This window comes from Sebastes umbrosus, chromosome 21, assembly GCF_015220745.1.
Source record: "Sebastes umbrosus isolate fSebUmb1 chromosome 21, fSebUmb1.pri, whole genome shotgun sequence".
Taxonomy (NCBI): domain Eukaryota; kingdom Metazoa; phylum Chordata; class Actinopteri; order Perciformes; family Sebastidae; genus Sebastes; species Sebastes umbrosus.
This window is the reverse complement of record NC_051289.1, coordinates 22984988-23007185: the sequence shown is the minus strand read 5'-3', so window position 1 is coordinate 23007185 and position 22198 is coordinate 22984988. Positions and strand designations below refer to the sequence as shown.

Sequence of the window (22198 nt, the reverse complement as noted above, 5' to 3'; positions counted from 1 at the left end):
GAATAAAATAATGAACCCACCCTTTCAATATTTTTTTTAATTGTATAAAAGCAGGTGATATGTTTGATATACATGGGGTTCATAAAATACTGGGGGAATATAAACTGTTTCTGTATGTTGCTGCAGGTGATCTGCTCAATCAGTGCTATTGCATTCCTGTGAGCAGTAACTGGGCTCTTTCAAGTAGTTGAGGGAAGGGGTAAAAATATTGATGACACTATGTTTTAAAGTTGATGTGCTTATGTGTGATATTGTGTGTGCTAATAGCCAACTTTACATGTTGACATTACTGTAGCTAAGTATCATAAATCAGTCATTTATTTGTTATTGGGTATTTTTGGAATGGTTGCACATGTTTAGCTCACCCTGCGCTCACTTGAGCAGATGGTATGTTCCAGGTTAAAAGAGGCTCAGCAGATAGGAGTGCCAGTCACTCCTTTGTAGTGGGAGTGAGGGTGGCAGTTTGCTCTGGGGATTTATTTTGCTTTTGCTAGATTTTCTTGTTTTTCATTTATTAACCTTTAGCCCATCATTAGTTTTAGTTAATAAAGTTCGGCCCTCTCTTGCTCATCACCCCTTTCAAACTTTCCCCAATGCTATACAACACCACCCATTATATGCAATGTCAGCACTATAGTGCCCGTGTAAATGAATTGCAGGTGCAAATGATTTTTCTATTTATGTCTTATCAAGCCAAAAGTTCAATTTCACACACTATTTGTTTCCAACAGAATCCATTACATATACCCCAATCTTAGCTTTGCCATCCATTCAAAATGAGTCGTGTGGGATTCAAGCTGTGAGCCAGTATGGAGGTGCTAATGACCATTGATCTGTAGTGATTATGAGCCAAGCCAACTGTCTTTAGCCATGTGTCCTACCAGAGACCGTGTCCATGAGCGAGGGTGGATGTGTGAAAGAAACTGGATTCTGGTATAAAACCATTTTAGGAGGGAGATCTGCAGTATGATGATCATTTGTTGAAGCTTATATTTTAAGATAAGAATTAATCTAATTGTATAAAAATAAATAACTCTTAATCTGGTTCCTTGATCATATATGAACTTCTGTTGTACTTCAGATAGTTAAAAATAGTTTTACTTCATACCCATATTAAAAGGGACATATCATGAAAAACTCACTTTCAGTGCTTGTGTACATAACATGGAGTGTCTACCAACCCACAAACTGTGAAATAAGACAGTCAGTTTTTTGTGGGCTGCCTAGAAAACATGTGACTCACAAACTTAAGGAAGTGTATTTCAATATATTACATAGAATTTACCCGGTAAAACTTGTGTTTAGTATTTACTATTCATTTTTTCACTGTATACTGTATATACAAGAATGTTCTTGGTTGATGTTGTCATATCTACAAAAGAAACTTAAGAGGAATGGTGAAATACCGTATATATGTTTGCTCTAATGCTACTTTTTAGTCAAGATAAAATAAAAAAAAAACATGCTGTATATCATAAGAATATTATTATTATTATTATTTATTATTTTTGTAAAATTCTATATTCATAAGAAAAATCCTCAAGAACCGAGCCAACTTTCCTGCACTTTATTAATGAATTCAAACGACATAGCACCATCTTACCTAATGTTAAAAAAAGCCATTAAGACCTTTTAAGTTATTAAATGAATATAATGTGAAGCATATAACACAAACTCTGGCATTATAAAATGTAAATGTAATTATTTTTGTTTTGTCTTTTTATTTATTGTCTATGTATCTGTTTGTACCTCGATATATGAACATGTGTACAATAAAGAAAGTATATAAAAAACAACAACAACAACAAAATCATTCAGATGTGGCTTCCCTTCCTATGTCACATGCAGGCTCATTAGAATATACCGCCCACAGCTTGAGAACTACCTTTGCAAAGGTGCAAAGCCAATCTCAATCTCAAGCCAATCAGAGCAGACTGGGCTTTTTTGGGAGGGGGGCGGGCTTAAAGAAACAGGCGCTAAAACGGAGCGTTTCAGACAGAGTGTGAATACAGGTATATTCAGACGGACAGGATGAGAAAAATAAAGTGTTTTTTTTAACATTAAAGCATGTAAACATGTTCTAGAAGAAACTCAAAATACAAGTATGAACCTGGAAATGAGCATGATATGTCCCCTTTAAAATGACTACATACAGTAGGCTCTTATCAGTCATACACTGGCATCAGCTGTGGGAACACACAGTTTACAACCTACTAACATTTCATGATCTGCAGAGCCGCATGCTACCTTGATTCATCACTGGAAGATGCAGCAGTAACTGCTTGTATTTTTATGGAGCAGCCAGTTTGAACATGCTTACCATTGTGCTTGAGAACTTAATACAGCAATTTAGAGTGAGTAAGTCCGGAGGCTTGTTACTCTCCTGTAAGGACGACCAGTGGGCACCAAAATATCTCTGCAATGCCAGGACGGCGACGTGCCTTTGGAAGTGGGTTTAAGAATAGACCCACAATGGGGCTCGCTCCCGTCTTCTGTTGTCTGAGGACAGACAGTTGTCTACAGGGGACAGGAGAAGAGGTAATTTACATGGGTCTGTCAGAGACTTGGGTGACTCAAATGGATCACATTGGATTTTCCTTACCGGAACCTGGCACATATTCCCTCTGGGAGAAAGAGAGAGAGTCAGACTGCTGAGGGAAGTTTGTGTCCGTCAACCTTGAGGTTATTGTGCGACGGGAAGCCACTGTGCCCCTTGGTAGAAAGGGTAGGGGAGAAGAGGCTGGATAAGGGAGTGAGGTGCTGGCTCAAGGGTTTACTTTGAGGCCTGGAACTAGAAGACTTGAAGATTTTGGAAGGCCTTGAGCACGGCAAGCATGGCGGTATCAAGTGCCTCTGAGGTCATCTTCATCTCTGTCAATCACAACATCACTTTGATGGGTGAGTTGACACATTAACTGGTTTCTGTATTATGTTTGAGCAGTGAAATGTTGTGGCTTTTATACAGATCTATAAACCTCAAATCTCAACCAGGCAATTTTTGCTAATTTTTGCAGCCTTTGTAAGATTTGCCTTAATTCATGATTGTCAAATCAGCACATTTTTAATCCCAATGTGCTTATTTTTTCAGGGAAGGTGTGGCTCATAGTGATGATCTTCCTCCGTGTCCTGGTCCTCCTCTTTGCTGGTTATCCTCTCTACCAGGATGAGCAGGAGCGATTTGTGTGCAACACCATCCAGCCCGGCTGCGCCAACGTGTGCTATGATCTGTTTTCTCCCGTCTCTCTCTTCCGCTTCTGGCTGGTGCAGCTCATCACCGTGTGTCTCCCCTACATCATCTTTATCATCTACGTGGTCCACAAGGTTTCCAATGGCCTCACGGTGGACCTGAACACCTCGGGTATCACCAAAGCCTCGCCGTTGTTCAAGATCCACCAGGAGCCGCTCAGTAAGGCATCTGTGAACAAGATGGTTGAGCAGCGAGGGTGGGCTCGGTGCTTCACGGGAGCCTACATCCTCCATCTGTTGTTCAGGACGTTGCTGGAGGCCGGGTTCGGGGCAGCTCACTACTACTTGTTTGGGTTCTACATCCCCAGGAGGTTCCTGTGCCAGCAGCCACCGTGCACTACCCAGGTGGACTGCTACATCTCCAGGCCCACTGAGAAGACCGTGATGCTCAACTTCATGCTCGGCGCGGCCGCTCTGTCCCTTTTCCTGAACGTGTTGGATTTCTTTTGTGCCATCAAGCGGTCGGTGATGCAGAAGAGCAAGAGGAAGATGATGGTGGAGAAGATTTATGCGGAAGAGCAGGGTTTCCTTTCAGGCAGAGGAGCCTCCAGAGGGATAGAACCGAACGCCTCCCCGGCTCAACAGGATCTTGAGGCGGAGGGCGGTCGCGCAGGGAGTTTCCGGAAGAGGCGAGGCAGCAAGGGCTCTTTTGCAGGGGGAGTGCTTGCTTTAGTACCGGAACCACCTTCCCTGGAGCGCTCCTCTCTTCCACGCTCTCCAGGCGGCAACACCAACGGCAACAACGTCTACTCTGTTTCCCAAGAGGAAGCTCCGGAGAGGAACGGCAGCGAGGTGGCCCTCTGCCCCCCAGAGCCAATGGGGACGCCCAGATCCATCCGTGTTAGCAAACGCGGTCGACTCAAACCGCCACCTCCGCCCAGACGAGACCTCGGGACATCTCACGGGGAGCCAGCAGGGCCCTTCGGGGACGTTTGTACCAGGAGGGTGGGTCAGTATACGCTGGTCGAGCTGGGTAGCGGTGCAGAGACCAACGACGACGGGCAAGAGAAAAGATCCGAGTGGGTGTGAGGGGTTGATTGCTTTTACTTCCAGGTTATTTTGGAACACAAGGATGGGACAAATAGGTGTGGGGGCAATATGAGAGAGACAACCCACGGCTTAGACAGTCACAACAACTGTTGGAGCTGACATCCTGCCATGCTCTCTACCTCCATTTTTAAAATGCAGACTGCACTGCCGCTTGAGGAGAATCCAACACGGCAATGCATTCACCAGACACCTCAGACTCACGAGGCATAATCACATTTGCTGTGATTGCATCACGCCGTCTGATCACGTTATTCGAGGAGCGCTGGCTGGGTGATGCAAAGCGACAAGAATTCGAGTCCTGAATAGGAACTCTCTTAACAAAACAAGTCAAGAATGACAGGAGCCTCTAGCCTTGAACAAATCTCAACCTTGAGAAAATCTAAAAAGAGAGCAGCCCACCTGTTTCTGCCCTTGTTGGCTTTTACCCTCCCCGGATACACCGTCCATAAACAAAGACAGGCCTTGACCTGTCCCACATATACAACCCCACCCCCTCCACTCTACATGATACCACCATCTCTTTTGTGTTTGGGTCACTGGGGTCAAAGGACATGGTTTAGCCTCCAGGTCCTGTGCTTGGCTGACCTTTTGGAATAAGAGGCCCAATAATCTGGCTAAGGTGTTATCGAACTCATAGAATGGAATAGGATTCCTCCGTTAGAAGTGAAGGACACTATGAAGGACCCCTAAAGCCGACATAGGCTCACAAAGCAATTACGCTCACCCCATAGGGGCTCTGTATTTATGGAGACGGCTTGTCACTCTATTTCAGGGCCTCGCGGAGCTTAGGAGGAATACAAGCCTTAACATACACTGTCACTAGAAATAGAGCACAGCGGAGTGCTGCAAAGGAGCAGCGTTGCCTGTTGCCCTTCAGGATATCTACTCTCTGCTTACCGTGGTCTTGGTTTCACCTTGATCAAAGCTCAGATTGATGTGGGTCAGACAGAGAGCTCTCACTGTGACACATGTCAATCATAGACAGTATATATAGCGGGGCTGCTGTAACATTTAATTTCCTTTTCTGAGATACTTCCAGGTATTTAGCAGCCTGTCAATCTATTTTCTTGACATCTCTGGACTACTTTCTACAGTTGATTTTTGAGGAGACTCCCACAGTAAATCATCACAGTTGCACCTGCCGCTCTATAGCTGAGGGGCCGGTCTCTGTGTAAACGGATAGCTCTTGATCTTCCTCCTCTTGTGGTCTCTTTGAAGGTGACAACAAAAGCTCCCCGACCTCATATCTCACCTATCTACTGGAGGCTGCACTCTGACTGGCATGAGAGTGACCACAGGGGGTTTTCACGCAGGTCTAATGGTGCTGCACCTCCTTCATGCACCCAGTGGACTCAGATACACTTGTGTTTACTGGTATTCTGTACTGTAAGGTGTGTGGGTAGACTGTTATTGTCATTGTTATAAGGAAGTGACTTCCTAAATGATATATTTGATACGCTGTTTTTGTTGTAATACATACAAATATTGAATAATCAATGTTATATGCTCACTTACTATTGAATTCCTTTTATATTGTCATTTATTTGATTAAAAACCATCAGTGCCTAATTCTTAATACAAGTCATATTCCAATAACATTTTGTAGTTGTTATCCAATACAATATCAAATTAATTTATATCCAGTTTCATATGCTTTTATATGTAAAATATGTTTCTTTATAAAGTGAAACTTCTTTGATAATTTGTTTGATCTGTTATGTTTCTTTTTGACTATGACATTGAAGATGGTGTAACTTTTCAAAGCACTTTACTGTAACTGTTCTTGTTTGGTTCAGTCCATTGTGCCGCAGTCGCTTCACCAGTACTGTAGTTTGATATCATGCTGCCCTCCAGTGACGCAAAATGTGAAATGCTGCCATATATATTGAATCCAACACTAGAAATCTGATTCCCTCTGGCATTGTGATGTCATAAAACATTTTGGCTGTGACACTTTCCTTCAATAAATCAGGTAGAGAAAAACAAATCTTGTAAAGACACATTTTTAAACATTTTTGTTCCCCTGAATTTCCTGTGCTGTAGTTTTTCTAAACATTATTGAAGTGGCCCCTACTGACAAGAAGGAGTACAATGTCACTTAATTTGCTCTATTAAGCAGCAGTTCTTTCCTTTTGTTCATTTAAGTTCATAGATTGTAAGGCTTTGAGAGCCAAGACACTCAGATGAAGTAAAGTGACAGATAAGGCACAGCATGCAGGATATCAATTAGAGGTTCCGGGGTGCTGAAAACTGGTTTTCAAAATGCAGAATGGCAGGCTGGGCCGGGTTAACCTGCTAAAAGGCCCTGGGCAAAAAGTAGCTGTAGGCCCCAACTAAGCTCCCCCTCGGTGTCCTGTCTTGTGTTTAGAGTCCCTGTTAACCTTTTCAATATTAAAGTCCAATCTTTGCCTATAATCTTACCTAAGTCCTTGAGTCCTTAAACGCTAATTTCTAAGACATTTTTCTAAGAATAAGCACCATTTAAGACTTATTTGAGTTATTTTCTGGCAAGTCGGGCAAGAATGTGGATTATTAGTTAACCTTAAAGGATCAGTGTGTAGCATTTAGGGGCATATAATGGCAGGAATGGAATGTCATATTAATAAGTAAGTTTTCTTTAGTGTATAATTGCCTGAAAATACAAATCGTTGCATTTTCGTTTCATTGGAATGAGTCATTTATATCTACATATGGAGCGGGTCCTCTTCACAGAGCTTGCTGCCAAACCAAACACTGGCTCTAGATAGGGCCATTCGCGTTTTCACATTTTCGCATCAACCACTGTTCTCCTACAGGCTTGGCACACAGGAGAAGTTTCAGTTGGTTGCAATCTGCAACCTCACAGCTAGATGCCGCAAAATCCTACACACTGCACCTTTAATGCTCCATTTGGTTTGCAGCACTCTTGCAGTGGTCAAAGTCAGCCTTAGCAATCATAATAACAGTGAAAATGCACATGGCGTTTTTCAGGCCGTGTGCAGGCTGCTGCATGTAAAATGGAATGCATAGAAACATAGCATGCCTGCTGTCACAGGTGTGTCCTATGATGTTGATAATGCTGCCTGGCAGAAAACAAAACAACAGCAAGGAGGCTGAGTAAAGCATATAGGGGCTCTCCCAAGACTCATATACAATATATACAAGCTGAAGCCTGTCACAACTTGCTCTGACGTGTCTTTCAACGTGTCTTAACTGTGTAGAATAGGCTGCACGCTTATTTACATTCAAACAGCCAGGAGGAAGAGGCAGGGCTGAGATTTGAGCAACACTTTTAAAGCCAGTCATACAGCTAACCTCCTCACATCAGCTTAATCCGTTCCACTATGTTTGTTTCTTTCATCCTACTGTGGATCTGCGTTTTCTTCTTCATTCTCTGTGTCAAAAGTCAGAGACCAAAGAACTTTCCTCCAGGGCCTCGTCCGTTACCGATACTGGGGAACCTATTGAACCTCAGCCTGGACAACCCTATCAAGGACTTTGAGAGGGTAAGAACAACACATTGCCTTCGATTGTTATGCTACTCACACATCAGTCTCACACATTCATACCTAGGAGCTGTACACACGGAGTATTAAGTGTGTGTAAGCAGTGCGTAGCGTTCTGTAATTAAACTGCATCTATTATGAGTTGCTGAGGCAGTCTGTTGCCTCAAGGCTACAAGCGACACTGACTGACTATAAATGCTAATTATTATTTCAACAAAGAATGTTTGCAGGCTATTGAATGTATAGGAGGTTAGACAAAAACACGAAAACTATGTTGTGAAAATATTTTCTTTCTAAGTTTGCTCAATGTTTCCATGCGACTCTTTACTGCTGTTTGTACAGCTGACTGGCTGTAAACTAAATTTGGCCGTTTACTCTGAGGATTGAAATAGGTTAGACATGTCAAGATTCTTAGTAGCTGATTTTTAAATGTAAATCCCTCATGGGTGGAGATTAAAAGCAGATCGTGTTGCATTTTAAGAGCTTCTTACTGTGCTCTTCCCCAGCTGAGGAAGCGCTATGGAAACGTCTACAGTCTCTTCCTTGGGCCCAAACCGGCCGTAGTCATCAATGGGGTGCAGGCCATGAAGGAGGCTATGATGACCAAAGCTGTGGATTTTGCTGGGCGACCCCAAGACATTTTTGTCACCGACCTCACCCAGAATGGTAAAACAGATTTTGTAACAGCCTATCACTTAAAGTGAGACTATGTACCCTGTTTCAATGACATTATATGTTACTTTTGAAAGTAGAAATGAGACATCTTCCTCTTACAAATGAAAAGTTGAATTCATGAGCAATAAAACACAGCATTGTTTAACTCAGTAAACGGTTTCGCTGCTACAGCCTTACTTTGTCTGGTATGACCAGTAGCTCATGACAGCTAATGCATACTGTTTATGAGAAGTGGACGTAGTCACCGTGACGTCACCCCGCTGGTTTGTGGACTTTTGAAGCCTTGACGTTGGCATTTTGACCTTCGCCATCTTGGTATTTGGCCGTCGCCTTCTTGTTTTTTTGCAATCAGAAGTGACATGAGAGGATGGAGCTATGTCCAGCCGAATGCTGAATGAAGACATTTTTAAGGCGCCCAAAATATTACAATTAACTTTCATGAACTGAAAACACACTGTGAAAGGGTTAAAGTTCTAGGATGAAAACACAGACAACTCCCAGACCGGACAACGCCGTGGTAGCGACCTGTCAATCACGAGGTAGCCACGCCCTAAAGCATCCCCTGCTTTATGGTGTGTTTGACTCTAAATGGGACCATAATTTACTAAATGAACATCATGCTGTATTGAAGAAGACTTGAAACTAGCGACTGAGACCATAAACTCATGTTTACAACGTTTACTGAGGTAATAAATCAAGTGAGAAGTAGGCTCATTTTCTCATAGACTTCTATGCTGGCTTCTATTCAGCAAAATATAAAAAGAGGGAAAAAAAACATGAAGATACTGTGTTGAAGCACCATGTGCCCATATCCATGCCTGTTTTATAGGACTGGTTCTGGCAGACTATGGCCCTAGCTGGAAGGAGCATCGTCGCTTCGCTCTGATGACCTTGAGGAATTTCGGTCTGGGGAAGCAGTCCATGGAGCAGAGGATTCTGGGAGAGATACAGTACACAATGGAAACACTGGAAGGGAGCATTGGTATGCCGTCTGTGGGTGCACTCACTGTGACCTTTTATACCATGTTACCACTCTATTATGTAATGTTCTGTTCCAGATGTACTGATGTACTGCTTCGTTGTCATTGTTAACATCTGTCACAGGTACAACGATGAGTCCTCAAGTTATGTTTCATAACGCGGCCTCCAACATCATCTGCCAGGTCCTGTTTGGTACGCGTTACGACTACGACGACAACTTTATCAAAGTGGTTGTTCAGTGCTTTAAAGAAAACTCCAAGATAGCTAATGGACCCTGGGCTATGGTGAGTCACAACATGTTTGTAAGGTTGAGATCTAAACTGATACCGTGCATAAAGCTCTGATACTGATGATGGAATGAAATTAAAAAACAGAAATGGATGTTAATGAAAAAACTATGCAAAAACACAGAGCTTGAAAGACTATCAAGCTTCTGTGTCATATACCAGCTCTGTCCTGTATTCATACAGTGATCCATCAAATCTAGAATCTTTTTTCTTTGGAATTGGAGGTAATTAAGTTTTTAAAATGTTAATTAAAATGAACGCTGTGTTGGGTTTCCATTGTTGTTTTTTTTACATCATTCTGTAGCTTCCCAGTGGTAAAGCAGTGGAAATTCTAAATATAGTGTATACTCAAATTGGTTTTTTTCTAGGTGACTAAAATATGTTTTTCTGCTGCTCCCGTCCACAGCCGCTTTACCTCGCCGTCAGACAGTCCTTTCCAATGGGAAACTAAAGCTGTTGTATCGCTCTCTTCAAAGCCACCAGACTCCATTGACAAAAACAGTCATTTTACCTCGCAGAACACGGGAGTGAACATATAACCCCACTTCAAAAAAATCCAAACTAACCCTTTCAGTTATTTCCAAACTTAGAACAGCTAACGTTGACTCAGCTAGTGCTAGCGTTCAAGTTATTCATAACCTTATTGATTAGCTAACTGTGGCAACCTAGGTCACTGCTTTTTGCTAACGGCAGAGTGGGCGTTTCCATTTGAAAACCGCCGGAAAAGAATGCAGATGGAGTCGACCTTTATGTACACAGGCCTAGGAGTCCTAGATTTAGCTCGCAATATCACCATTGTGACAAAAAGAGAGCTGAGCTGGAAGGCAAAGAAATGGGTTTTCTCAGGAGGGTGGCTGGCGTCTCCTTTAGAGATGGGGTGAGAAGCTCAGTCATCCGTGAGGGACTCGGAGCAGAGCCGCTTCTCCTTTGCGTTGAAAGGAGCCAGCTGAGGTGGTTCGGGCATCTGGTAAGGATGCCCCCCTGGGCGCATCCCTAGGGAGGTGTTCCAGGCACGACCAGCTGGGAGGAGGCCACTGGGAAGACCCAGGACTAGGTGGAGAGATTATATCTCCACACTGGCCTGGGAACGCCTCGGGATCCCCCAATCAGAGCTGGTTAATGTGGCCCGGGAAAGGGAAGTTTGGGGTCCCCTGCTGGAGCTGTTGCCCCCGCAACCCGACCCCGGATAAGCGGTTGAAGATGATGATGATGATATCACCTTTTTGTTGTGCACTGAAGTTATCTGCAGCAAATGTTTAAACGTGTCACCTCCACCTTTCCTTTCCACTGTTAAACTGAATGCACCTTCACAAAAAATGTATCTTTCTTTACAGCTTTATGACTCTTTTCCCATGATTCGAAACCTGCCGCTGCCCTTCATGAAGGCATTTAAGAACATTGAGGTAGGCTTAGGTATATTCATCAGGCCTCATTATTCCCTTTATTCATTTTCCTTTTATTAACATGCTACACTGTCTTTTTTGGAAGTCACCAAAGTCTTCCCTCTCATTCTCAGACTTGTAAGAAATTTGCAACTCGTCATATTGCCGAGCACAAAGAGACCAAGGTTCCCGGGCAACCTCGAGACTTTCTGGACTGCTATCTGGATGAACTGGATAAGGTGCGCGTCTTATGAAAATAAAGTGTATTTAAATGAGAGATTAAATAAAATACAAACCATCTCTCTCCTCTTTCCAGAGTGGCGATAACGGCTCCTCTCTCTGTGAGGATCGACTCACCATGTTTGTCCTGGATCTTCACTTTGCTGGGACTGACACCACGTCCAACACCCTGCTCACTGGCTTCCTCTACCTCACGACTTACCCACATATACAAGGTAAACACAGTTACTTTCAACCTGTGATTCTATCATTCTGACATCTATTCTTTCATTTGAATTAATGGTTTTATTATTGTCTGTCCACCAGAGCGATGCCAGCAGGAGATAGACCAAGTCTTGGAACAGAAGGATCACGCCAGTTACGACGACAGACACAACATGCCTTACATGCAGGTACATTATCAGACGGATTTATCTTCATAGTTTTGTTTTGATGTTTCATGATAAAGCATAACAATATGTTGTCAAATTTCTTTTACTCCAGGCTGTGATCCATGAAGTCCAAAGGGTAGCCAACACCCTCCCTCTCAGTGTCTACCACTACACAACTAATGACACAAAGCTCATGGAATATTTCCTACCCAGGGTAAGACTACTGGTGGCTTCTTTGGATCATTTGATTGCTGATATGCAATGTTGCAAACAAAAGTGGACTGAAAGCAGATTGATTAATTATTTAAATTCATTTTCAAGCAAAAACACCAGCCGTCCTCTGGTTCCATTGTCCAATGTGAGGATTTGCTGCTTTTTCTCTGTTTCATATAAACTGAATATGTTTGGGTTTTGGACTGCTTGCCGTAATAAGGAGACACAAGATGCCACTTTTTGGCTCTGGGAAATTCTGTCATTTCGATGTTTGTTTTTGATGTTTGTTTCAGACAGTTAATGAAGAAAATAATTGTGCTTTTACTAGAAAGACAAGAACATTTAAAATAATTGAATATAAAGGAAAGAAAAGAAGAGAATTTAAACAAATAATTAAAGAAAAGAAGAAAACAAAATACATTAAAGGAAAGTGAAGAAAAGAACTGTGAAGCCAGTTGGAAATTCAGTATGGTAATGGATCACTTTCATGACAGAAATGTATTGTTCCTTTGGTAAAGAATCTGATATATCAAAAGCTCATCCAGGAAGGAAGTACATAAAACAACATATTACATAAAACAGCTATTTTTCTCCTCAGGGTACATTGATCATTCAAAACCTGAACTCGGTGCTAAACGAGGAGGACCAGTGGAAATTCCCTCATGAATTCAACCCGGAAAACTTCCTGAATGATCAGGGAGAGTTTGTTAAGCCAGAGGCCTTCATGCCTTTCTCTGCAGGTAAGAGAGACCGTCTGTCATCTTTATTATAATTTATTATTATATTCTAATTTATAACTTACTGAAATGTGTGATGTCTCAGGTCCTCGTATGTGTCTCGGAGAGGGTCTGGCTCGTATGGAGCTCTTCCTCATCACGGTGACTCTGCTGAGGAAGTTCAAGTTCATCTGGCCCGAGGATGCAGGAGAGCCAGACTACACCCCCGTCTACGGGGTCACTCTGTCTCCTAAACCTTACCGCATGAAGGTCCAGCTCAGGACCACGCAGTAGACCATCTCCTGTCACACAGGAGAAACGATGAAGACTGATTCAAATGGACTCAAGTGGCCAGTAACTCCCAACGAGACAAAAAATACAGTGAAAGAAATAGAAAAGTACATTTTCTTTAATTCACCTTTATAGAGACAGAGAGAGAAATGAATGACATGATATTGTCCATTTAGAGCTGTGAGAGAAAAGACTAGTTAATGGCTCCCTCAAGTGGACAGAATTGGGTATTACATTTAATAAAGTTTTATTTCTGAACATGAGCAGTATGGCACAGGCTGCTTAATGGAAAAAAATATAACTGTCTTAGTTAAGTTTGGTATAGTCGGCCACTTTGTTTTATCAAACTGATTGGATGGACGTATGCAATATGGAGTATATACAGTAGATGAAATGTAAATTTTAAACTAATTTTGATTGTTAAAGGGGACATATCGTGCTCATTTTCATGTTCATACTTGTATTTTGGGTTTCTACTTGACCATGTTTACATGCTTTAATGTTTAAAAAAAACATTATTTTCCTCATACTATCTGCCTAAATATACCTGTATTCACCCTCTGTCTGAAACGCTCTGTTTTAGCACATTTCCATGGAATTGCAACAGAATTGCGTTGCTAGGCAACAGCTTGGGTCCATGTTTACTTCCTGTCAGCTGATGACACTCACATACACTGCAACAGGAAATAAACTGGGACACATTTAGAATGTTTACGTTTAAAACTGTGTAATGGTCTAAATATTGTGGATTTGTGACATCACAAATGTACAGAAATCCTAACGGCTTGTTTCAAAAGCTCAGTTTCTGAATACGGGCTGTGTGTATTTCTCTGTGGACTAAGCGTTTCGATACTTCCACAGTATTTATATATAACTTAAACCTGCTTTATAATATAAAAGCCATGAAAATGTCACTTTTTACAATATGGGACCTTTAAAGCATTCGGAAATGGTTTAATGCACTCTTAAGGCCTTTGGCCTTTGGTGGATGGAGCTAATTGAACTTGGTCTGTGGCTGAGCTTGACACTCATTTTACAGCATAATAACAATAAAAGGTTTGTCCTCTAAAACAGTGGTTCTCAACCAGGGTTCCAGGGACCCCCAGGGGACCTTGAGGGAGTTCTAGGGGGTCCCCAGAAACATGGTGAATAGTTTATTTTTATAATTTAATTCACTATAAGTGAGCCTAATGTGGATGAGAGTCATACTCTGATCATAGGTTTCACTTCCTCAACTGTAGTTGACAACCATAGAATTCTGGTCTTAATCATATCTAACAACCAACAATATTTTCAGATGGAGGTCCCTGAAGAGAAATCATATCAAATTACCTAATGTGTATCAATTTAAGGGTCCTTGACACAAAAAAAGGTTAAGAACCATATTACATGTGACTTTCACCATACGTTTCAAAAGAATCTTTGTGAATAATGTAAAACTGCAGTATTTTTGAGAAGAGATGTGACCTATTGAGACTGCAAGAAACTACCTGACGATTTATATGCTTGTTTTCAATAAGTAATATTTAAAATGCAAAAAGGTTTGGTTAAATTCTGTGTGAATTTCATTTCACTTGATAAATAGTAACATATGGAGTAGTAGTAGAAGTAGGATCACACCTTTTTATATTATAAACAGCACCATCACTCTCATTGACTGCTCAACGTCTGATTGTTCAACTGCTGCTTCTTTATCAGAACCGTGACATCACACCCATTTTCGATGATGAATGCGGCCCCCGTTTGTTCGACTCAGACCCCAGAGTGAATCTGGCAAAACACTCAGCGCTTCAGATGAAAGAAGTTTTCCTTTTGTGTTCATGTCAGTCAGTCAGAGGAGGACTGAAGGAACACTGTGTTCTGCCGCTGTGTGTGTGTGTGTGTGTGTGTGTGTGGAGGTGGGGGGTCCTTGGATTGGGAGAGGCAGCAGGGGTGCACTGTAAGGACTACTAAACCACAGGGGCATTGTTACCGTGCCAACGGGGAGCCGCCAGCCACTTGTGCTGATATCTTTGTGAGGCTGCAGTCATAGTGCTATAGTAAACCATTTATTGGTTAAAAAACTGCATCACTGACACGACATACATTTTATTTTTTAACCAAACTGCAACAGCTTCGATGACGTCCACGTCCCTTAGAGACTATAACCGTGGAGCCTGAGCGGCGAGCCCCTCTATTTTCCAACATCTGCCGTCTCAAATGGCCAGCTGGGAATAATGTGGCCGAGCCGGAGGTCAGGAGCTTCAACTTGAACCGAAACAGGTCACAGAAACCCGAGGTCGCTGCTATGCTTTATGCATGGAAGAATACCCTCATGAAAACTATAGTGCTATTGTCCATCATCTTCCACTGATGTAATCTGGAATAAAGAGAAATGATAGCATATATAGGAAACCTAATGTGTAGGTGCTTCTGACGTATTGGTGGGAGTCCAAATCTATAAAAAAAACTGTAAAAGCAGCAAATAATTTGACTTTTTTAGCACATTTTATTCTTAATATCATTATTAAATCATGTTTTTGTAAATGATGTTGTCACCCACATTAAAAATAGTAAGTAATAAATGTCTGTCGTAATCTTTAATAGAAAAATGCAGATAGCAGGATGCTGTCCACAGCTGCATTAAGAGATAGAAACCTTCTCCCAGATGTATCATAAGGATCAATATTAAAAGGCATGACCTGCCTATCATCCTCCCCTCTGTGTCTGCCTCCCATCAAACGCCGCCATTAATATTTGATGGGCATCCATGTCAGAGCGTTCCTCCTGACCCCACAAATGAGGCTTTAACATCTGTATACAGACAAGAGAAGACAATTCAATCAGCCGGGTGGGAGATCTTCTCCTGGTTGATGGATTTATTTGTCACCAGATTTGTTTACCACGGTTACACCTCTGCATCAGTCAACAGTCGACAACAAGCCCTGACAAGATCTGATAAGTGGCGAGTCCATAAAGTCCGAGTTGACCTAGACTATTACCAGTTAATACCCGGCCATTGTGAGAGCCCGGCCCCGTCTGTGTGAAGGCTCTCTTAATGGCACTCTCAGACTTTCTCCTGCAAAGTGCACCGAGTTGGGTCGGTGACCTCTGTGGAGGAAACGGGCCGTTACCTGTTAATTACAATGTGTGCATAACGGCCCGCCAGGACATGCTGCTCTAAGTGGCTGGACAGGTGGTTTGTGGAGTCAGGTAGTTGGGGATGGGTCAGGGTGATGCGTTTAGCAGGGAATGACCATTTTAAAATGTCTCATAAATTGTTTTAGGAGTGGTCCTAAACTTTGAATTATGTGTCATAAAATTGTCATTAAATGTAGGACGCTTTGAGCAGCTCTTTGTCAGGAAGCTAATAGTAACTTTTAGTGAGGTTTATGTGGGAAATAATGACTATAGGTATGTCTACTCAAAAAGCACTGAATCAGCCAGCAGTTTAGATAATATATTCCCCTTACTGTAATTTGGGATATTATTCGTAGATTTGTGATTTGAAGTTCTACTCATCTCTGGAAGCCCTATAATTATTTATCTTATGCGAATCAAATACAAGTTTAATTGATTCTGTTTTTAATCTTCTGGTTATTTATCAGATTAATTGTTTTGTCTATGAAATGTCAAAAATAGCAGGGCTGCAACTAATGATAATTTTCATTGTTGATTAATCTGCTGATTATTTTCTTGATCAATCCATTAGTTTTTTGGTCTAAAAATGTCAGAAATCAGTGATCAGATCAGTGATCATATCAGTGTTTCCCAAAGCCCAATGACGTCCTCAGATGTCTTGTTTTGTCCACGACTCAAAGATATTCAGTTTACTGTCATAGAGGAGTAAAGAAACCAAAAAATAATCACATTTAAGAAGCTGGAATCAGAGGATTTAGACTTTTTTTTCTTAAAAATCACTCAACCCGATTAATCGATTATCAAAATAGTTAGCGATTAATTTAAAAGTTCACGACTAATTGATAAAAAATAGTGAAACAATGCGTGTCACAACTTCCCACAACTCCAGTCGGCGTTTTCAAATGTCTGGTTTTGTCCGACCAAAATTCTAAAACCCCCCAAAATATTCTGTTTACTACAATAAAACAAACAAGTGCTCACATCTGAGACGCTGAAACCAGGGAATATGTCATTTTTTTCACCATTTTTGCTTGACAAATAGCTGAAACAATTAATCATTAAAATATTCTGACTATTAGATGGGCTATTTCTATGTTTGGTTGTTACATGTCTTTCTTCCTAACTCATGAAAATTGTTGCATTTCACAGCTCAGCTTCATATGAGTGTATTTAATGTGAGCATTAGGAAGAATCGCACCAACAAGTGACTTTTGATTGTTTTCAGGCGGAATCCATCATGTCATGCACTTTTCCATGTTATATGAGTACTGGAACTTCAATTTATCATGATACAGGCAGAATTCTTGTAGTTTTGGGGCTTTAAAAAACTGAAAAATTTTGTTTGGGGGGATAATTGGTGATTTCAGAACTCAATGTCTTGTTTGTGAGCAGACTGTTGACCTCTGACCTCAGTCGTGCCGGCAGTTGCTGTGTTTTATGAGGTTAAAATCCAACATGGCAGCCAGCCATCTATAGAAAGTGTGTAGCTGCTGCCTCTGCTTGCATAATTTGGGAGCTGAGACCGAGACTAAACACTAACAATTAAGAATAAGTTCCAAACATTAACCTCTCTGAGATTAAGAGCAAAATGACATCATTCTCCAGAAAGTGAGGTGTGTTGGAGGTGTGCAGCTCTGCTTCTACCACTTGGTGGGGCTGCACATTAACGTCCCTGCAGAGAGGCTGGCCAGTGAGAGCTGGAGCTGCACACTCACTGAGGTTTTTGAGGTAAACACCAGAAAAAACAAGCTTGGACAGTGAAAGCAACCGTGACTTATTTGATGGAAATATAACCGCAAATGATTCAGCGACATGAACTTGTGTGCTAGATCTTCACCAAACAGAGAGAGCTGCAATGTTTACATCTTTTTTATGAAGATTTAAACTCCCAAACTTGAGTTAACTTTACTAACTTGGGAGCTATAACTTCACTGACTAACGTGAAAGCAAAACGCAATAAAGAAGCCGCTCTTTTGATCTTCAGAAATCTTTGTTATGACTTCCATCTTTACTGCCTGCTGTCTCCGCTGACAGCACTGATGCAAGATTTATATACACTCCCCAACAGATGCATGTCTGCACTACAGTGAAAAGAAGCTTTTTTGGGGGTTCACATCTCCAGTGTGAGTGTGAAGGAATAAAGCAGGAATAAAGCAGTCACTACAAAGCCCACTGTCACCATTGACCAGCAAAATCAAAGGCATTTCTACGCTGGGTTACAGTGTATCATCTTATGCCAGCACATCGGGTTAATTGGGACCAAACCAGATACATTTGTAGCAGAAAAATGCCTCGATTAGGGGGCCCTAAGATGTGAGATCATGTGAACAGACCACCTGTGGGGCTTTCATTGCTATTTCAATATCATTCATGTCAAGGCCCCTGCACTCGCTGACACAGCTTGAGCCGAGGGAAGAAGATGTTTCAATTCAGGCTCTCGTGAAAAAAAATCCAAACACAAGACGCAGGGGCTCTGGCAGGTTTCAGCTCTGACAAACCCAGAAAGGAGAAGAGGGGGTTGGGTTCCAAAATGCTCTTTCAATTGTAGGACGTCCATCAAAGAGTCCAAATGGGGACATTTAGGGGGAACCTTGGCACATCAGACAGACACTCCTAATACACACCACCTTTATTCTAAGGCTGTTAAAAAAGAAAGATCAAAGTTTCTGCAGATGAAAAGGGCCCCGTTCCCTGCATTTATACCCCCACCACCCATTCACCCACTCCCTCTTTTGCTAAATTAAGAAAGCGGGCTTCGGCAGGCATGTGAAGAGGACTTCAACAATTATGGAGATGCTCCAACTCAACCCCTGCCTCTAATTACCGGTCTCTGATGGTTAAAAGGGCTTCCTTCTCTCCAAAAAAGCTGCTATTGCTCGCTGCCGTCCTCGAACACAGGGTGACCACTGGAGGAACCACAAAATATGCCTGCTGCACAGGCTGGCTCTGACAAAAAAAAACACTTCCTTCCTTTTGCATGCTGGGAAAAGTTTAAACACAGGAAGTTTTTGAAGATTTATCAAATGTTTTATTGTCAAAATAAAGGTTTTGCTTCTTTTTTTTCTCACAAAAAGAGACATCTACACTTTGTACAAATTTACAATATAAGCTTATAAAGAAATCTTTTTATACACAAATGTACAAGTTGTTTTTTTTACATACTTTTTATATAAATACATTTGAAATAACAAAAATGAACCCGTAAAAAAATGGGCACTATTAAGGCTTAATTTAAACCATCTTTGATGTGATTGAATGTAGTCTGGCACTGTGTAGATAATAAAATGGCAATAATAAAAAACCTCTTTGTATGAAGCTAGTTAGGAACAAAACCTGTCTCTCTGCCTACAACAAGTAATGCCCAGGGCTGCTTAAATAGCCTCAATCTGTACCTCTAACACATATAAACAGGGAGGAATTAACCTGTGTGAATGCCAGATACATTGTTTCACTCACAGAGGTGTGTGGATGTTTGAGGAAGAGGAGGAACACCTCAGCAGCAGTTCATTACTATGCAAATTGCTTTAAGACAAGGGAGTTGATGGGTTATCTCCCAAACAATTAGCAGTCCTCATTTAAGCTGCTTTTTCTTTCTTTTTTTTGTCTCATTCAAACCTGGGACAATGGCATCTGCTTGGGACAAGACACGGAGCTGGCCGTGCCAGACCTCCACGTCAGTCCGGTGCTCACATCACTGTACATGGATCCACTGGTGCCTTTGCTCCCCCAGCAGCACCTGGTGCAAAAAGTCCTCCACGAGTCCAAAGTCTTCCCAGACCAGATCCAAACTCCCGACGTGATGCCCACCAGAAGGCACATAAAGTACTTCAACATAAACACCGCGTAGTCCGGACTCCTGCGGTCTCTCTCCAGCAAACAGCTGGAGCAGTTGTGCGTGATCTCCCAGCTCTGCCTGTTGTGCTGCTCGTAGAAGTAACACGCCACTATAACCGTGGCCGGTACCGTGTAGAGCACCGTGAAGACTCCGATCCGGATCATCAGCTTCTCCAGTTTGTCCGTTTTGGTGCCACCTTGCTTGATGACGCTCCGGATTCTGAATAAAGACACGAATCCGGCCAGGAGGAACATAGTCCCGATGAATAAATAGATCACTAAAGGAGCCAGGACGAAGCCTCGCAGGTTGTCCAGGTTCTGGTTGCCCACATAGCAGATCCCAGCCACGGAGTCTCCATCCACGGAGCTGAGAGCCAGCACCGCGATGGACTTGATGCTGGGGACGAGCCAGGCGGCCAGGTGGAAGTACTGCGAGTAACCGGCGATCGCCTCGTTACCCCACTTCATCCCGGCTGCGAGGAACCAGGTGAGCGACAGAATCACCCACCAGATGGAGCTGGCCATGCCGAAGAAGTAGACGAGGAGGAACACCACGGTGCACAGCGCAGGACCGGTGGTCTCGTAGTGGATGTGCTCCACGTCAAACTCCCGGTTACACGCCACTTTCTCGTGTCCAGCGATTAATCTAACAATGTATCCCACTGACACGAACATGTAGCAGGCTGAGAGGAAGATGATGGGTCTCTCCGGGTACTTGAATCTCTCCATGTCGATGAGGAAAGTGGCCACGGTGGCGAAAGTGGACACGAAGCACAACACGGACCAGAGGCCGATCCAAAACGCGGTGAACGCTCTCTCGTCGTGCGTAAAGTACGGGTTGTGGCACGGCATGGCGCAGTTCAGGATCTGACCTGTTTTCACCCGGTTGTAGAGCGGGTGTCGGTCCGTGTTCAGCGGCACCATCGGCTCCAGACACCGGCAGCCCGGCTCACACGGAGGAGGAGCTGCTCCTCCAGCGGGCGGATGGTGTCTCCCAGGCGGCGCGACGGGCTTCTTTCTCGGCGGCGGGTTGTAACCCTTAGAGGAGGGGTGGTTGGTGGGTTTGGAGAGGATTGGCGACACCGTAGTGGAGTCTGTTCTGTTGTAGTCCATGCATAAGGTCTCCGGGTTGCCCTGCACCGGCAGCAGGTCGCACTTCATCCGATCCGGCCACGGGAAGCCGTACTGCCGCATGAGAGGCGCGCAGCCGGCCCGGGCTCTCTCACACACGCTCCGGCACGGAGGTAAGGGTTTCTTGTAGTCCTCCAGACAGATCGGGGTGTACATGCTGCACAGGAAGAACTTGAGGTCCGGGGAACACTGGATCTCGACTAAGGGCCAGAACTGGTGCACCTCCAGTCCGGCTTCGTCCTGCGTGTCGTGGTTGAACTGGTTGGGCATGTAGGTGTAGTTGTAGCCGATGCCTTTGCACAGAGGCACGGCGATCTCCTGGCAGGTGATCTCCTTGGCGGTGGTGCAGCTGGATCTGGGCAGGAGGAGGGCGAGTGAGAGGAGCAGGTAGATCCCGAACAGGTCCATGTCCATCAGACCTCTTGTGGCGACAGATCCTCTCTCTCTCTCGGTCCGGTTAGATGTCGATCAGCAGCGCGCCCATCTCGCTTCTCTCTCTGGATCTTGCACGGAGTTGCAAGCAAAATGTGCAATCCGTGTTTACTTTCAGCTGAAGAGGAGGAGGAGGAGGAGGAGGAGGAGGAGGAGGAGGAGAGGAAAGCAGCCTTCGAGCAGCAGTCAAGATGGCTGAGAGGAGAATCCACCTTCTCCTGGAGAGCGCTCCTCAGTATCCTTAGAATAAAAAATAAAAAAAAAACACCAAGTAGCTGCTGTCCGATCGCTGTAAAAAACGGATAAAATGTGGGTTTCTTTCTTCAAAACACACACAGCAGGCTACATTCAGTCGGCTAGTCCCACCTTAGTCCTGGTTCCCATACAAATCAACGGCTTACGAGACGAAGCGGTGCCATTATATACCAGAGGGTTGGCTGGATACGCCCACTAGAGCGGCTCCTCCAATCACAGAGCGACAAAGGCGGGGCTTTCAAGGCTGTCAATCAATTTGTTTTCACCTCCAGATATTTTGTTAAAGTGTGTATGATCACACTAGTCTGAGATCATCTGATCAGCTATACTTCTTGTTGTTCGCAGGTGCAATTTTCTGACAAGAGGCGATCAGGCTTTTGCTGTCAGGGCTCCCAAACTCTGGACTGCACTTCCTATATATTTTTTCCCCCAGGCTTTTAAATTCATAATTCATACACCTTCTCACATAAAAATATATCTTATACTGTA

General features: G+C 43.1%; 3 protein-coding genes across 3 annotated transcripts; 2 read left to right on the top strand and 1 right to left on the bottom strand.

Annotated features, from left to right (window-relative positions):
• The first annotated feature begins 2546 nt into the window (after window positions 1-2546).
• Window positions 2547-4347, top strand: LOC119480215 (gap junction delta-4 protein). The gene is made up of 2 exons (XM_037756265.1): window positions 2547-2898; window positions 3089-4347. Exons 1-2 carry the CDS (start codon window positions 2835-2837, stop codon window positions 4273-4275), a joined length of 1251 nt encoding a protein of 416 aa, XP_037612193.1. The 5' UTR covers window positions 2547-2834; the 3' UTR covers window positions 4276-4347.
• A 3121-nt stretch (window positions 4348-7468) lies between these two features.
• Window positions 7469-13405, top strand: LOC119480214 (cytochrome P450 2F2-like). The gene is made up of 11 exons (XM_037756264.1): window positions 7469-7781; window positions 8288-8447; window positions 9286-9438; window positions 9561-9721; window positions 11059-11127; window positions 11241-11345; window positions 11423-11561; window positions 11653-11738; window positions 11830-11931; window positions 12529-12670; window positions 12753-13405. Exons 1-11 carry the CDS (start codon window positions 7620-7622, stop codon window positions 12938-12940), a joined length of 1467 nt encoding a protein of 488 aa, XP_037612192.1. The 5' UTR covers window positions 7469-7619; the 3' UTR covers window positions 12941-13405.
• Window positions 13406-19046: 5641 nt separating this feature from the next.
• On the bottom strand, window positions 19047-21862 carry fzd8a (frizzled class receptor 8a). The gene has a single exon (XM_037757350.1). The coding sequence runs from the start codon at window positions 21434-21436 to the stop codon at window positions 19667-19669; it is 1770 nt and encodes a 589-aa protein (XP_037613278.1). The 5' UTR covers window positions 21437-21862; the 3' UTR covers window positions 19047-19666.
• Between the last annotated feature and the right edge of the window lie 336 nt (window positions 21863-22198).

Coding starts and splice junctions, on each gene's coding strand:
- fzd8a (XM_037757350.1), bottom strand. CDS start 21,436: ATGGACATGGACCTGTTCGGGATCTACCTGCTCCTCTCACTCGCCCTC.
- LOC119480215 (XM_037756265.1), top strand. CDS start 2,835: ATGGCGGTATCAAGTGCCTCTGAGGTCATCTTCATCTCTGTCAATCAC. Junction 2,899..3,088: donor TCACAACATCACTTTGATGG/GTGAGTTGACAC, acceptor TTATTTTTTCAG/GGAAGGTGTGGCTCATAGTG.
- LOC119480214 (XM_037756264.1), top strand. CDS start 7,620: ATGTTTGTTTCTTTCATCCTACTGTGGATCTGCGTTTTCTTCTTCATT. Junction 11,739..11,829: donor ACAACATGCCTTACATGCAG/GTACATTATCAG, acceptor CTTTTACTCCAG/GCTGTGATCCATGAAGTCCA. Junction 12,671..12,752: donor CTTCATGCCTTTCTCTGCAG/GTAAGAGAGACC, acceptor GTGATGTCTCAG/GTCCTCGTATGTGTCTCGGA.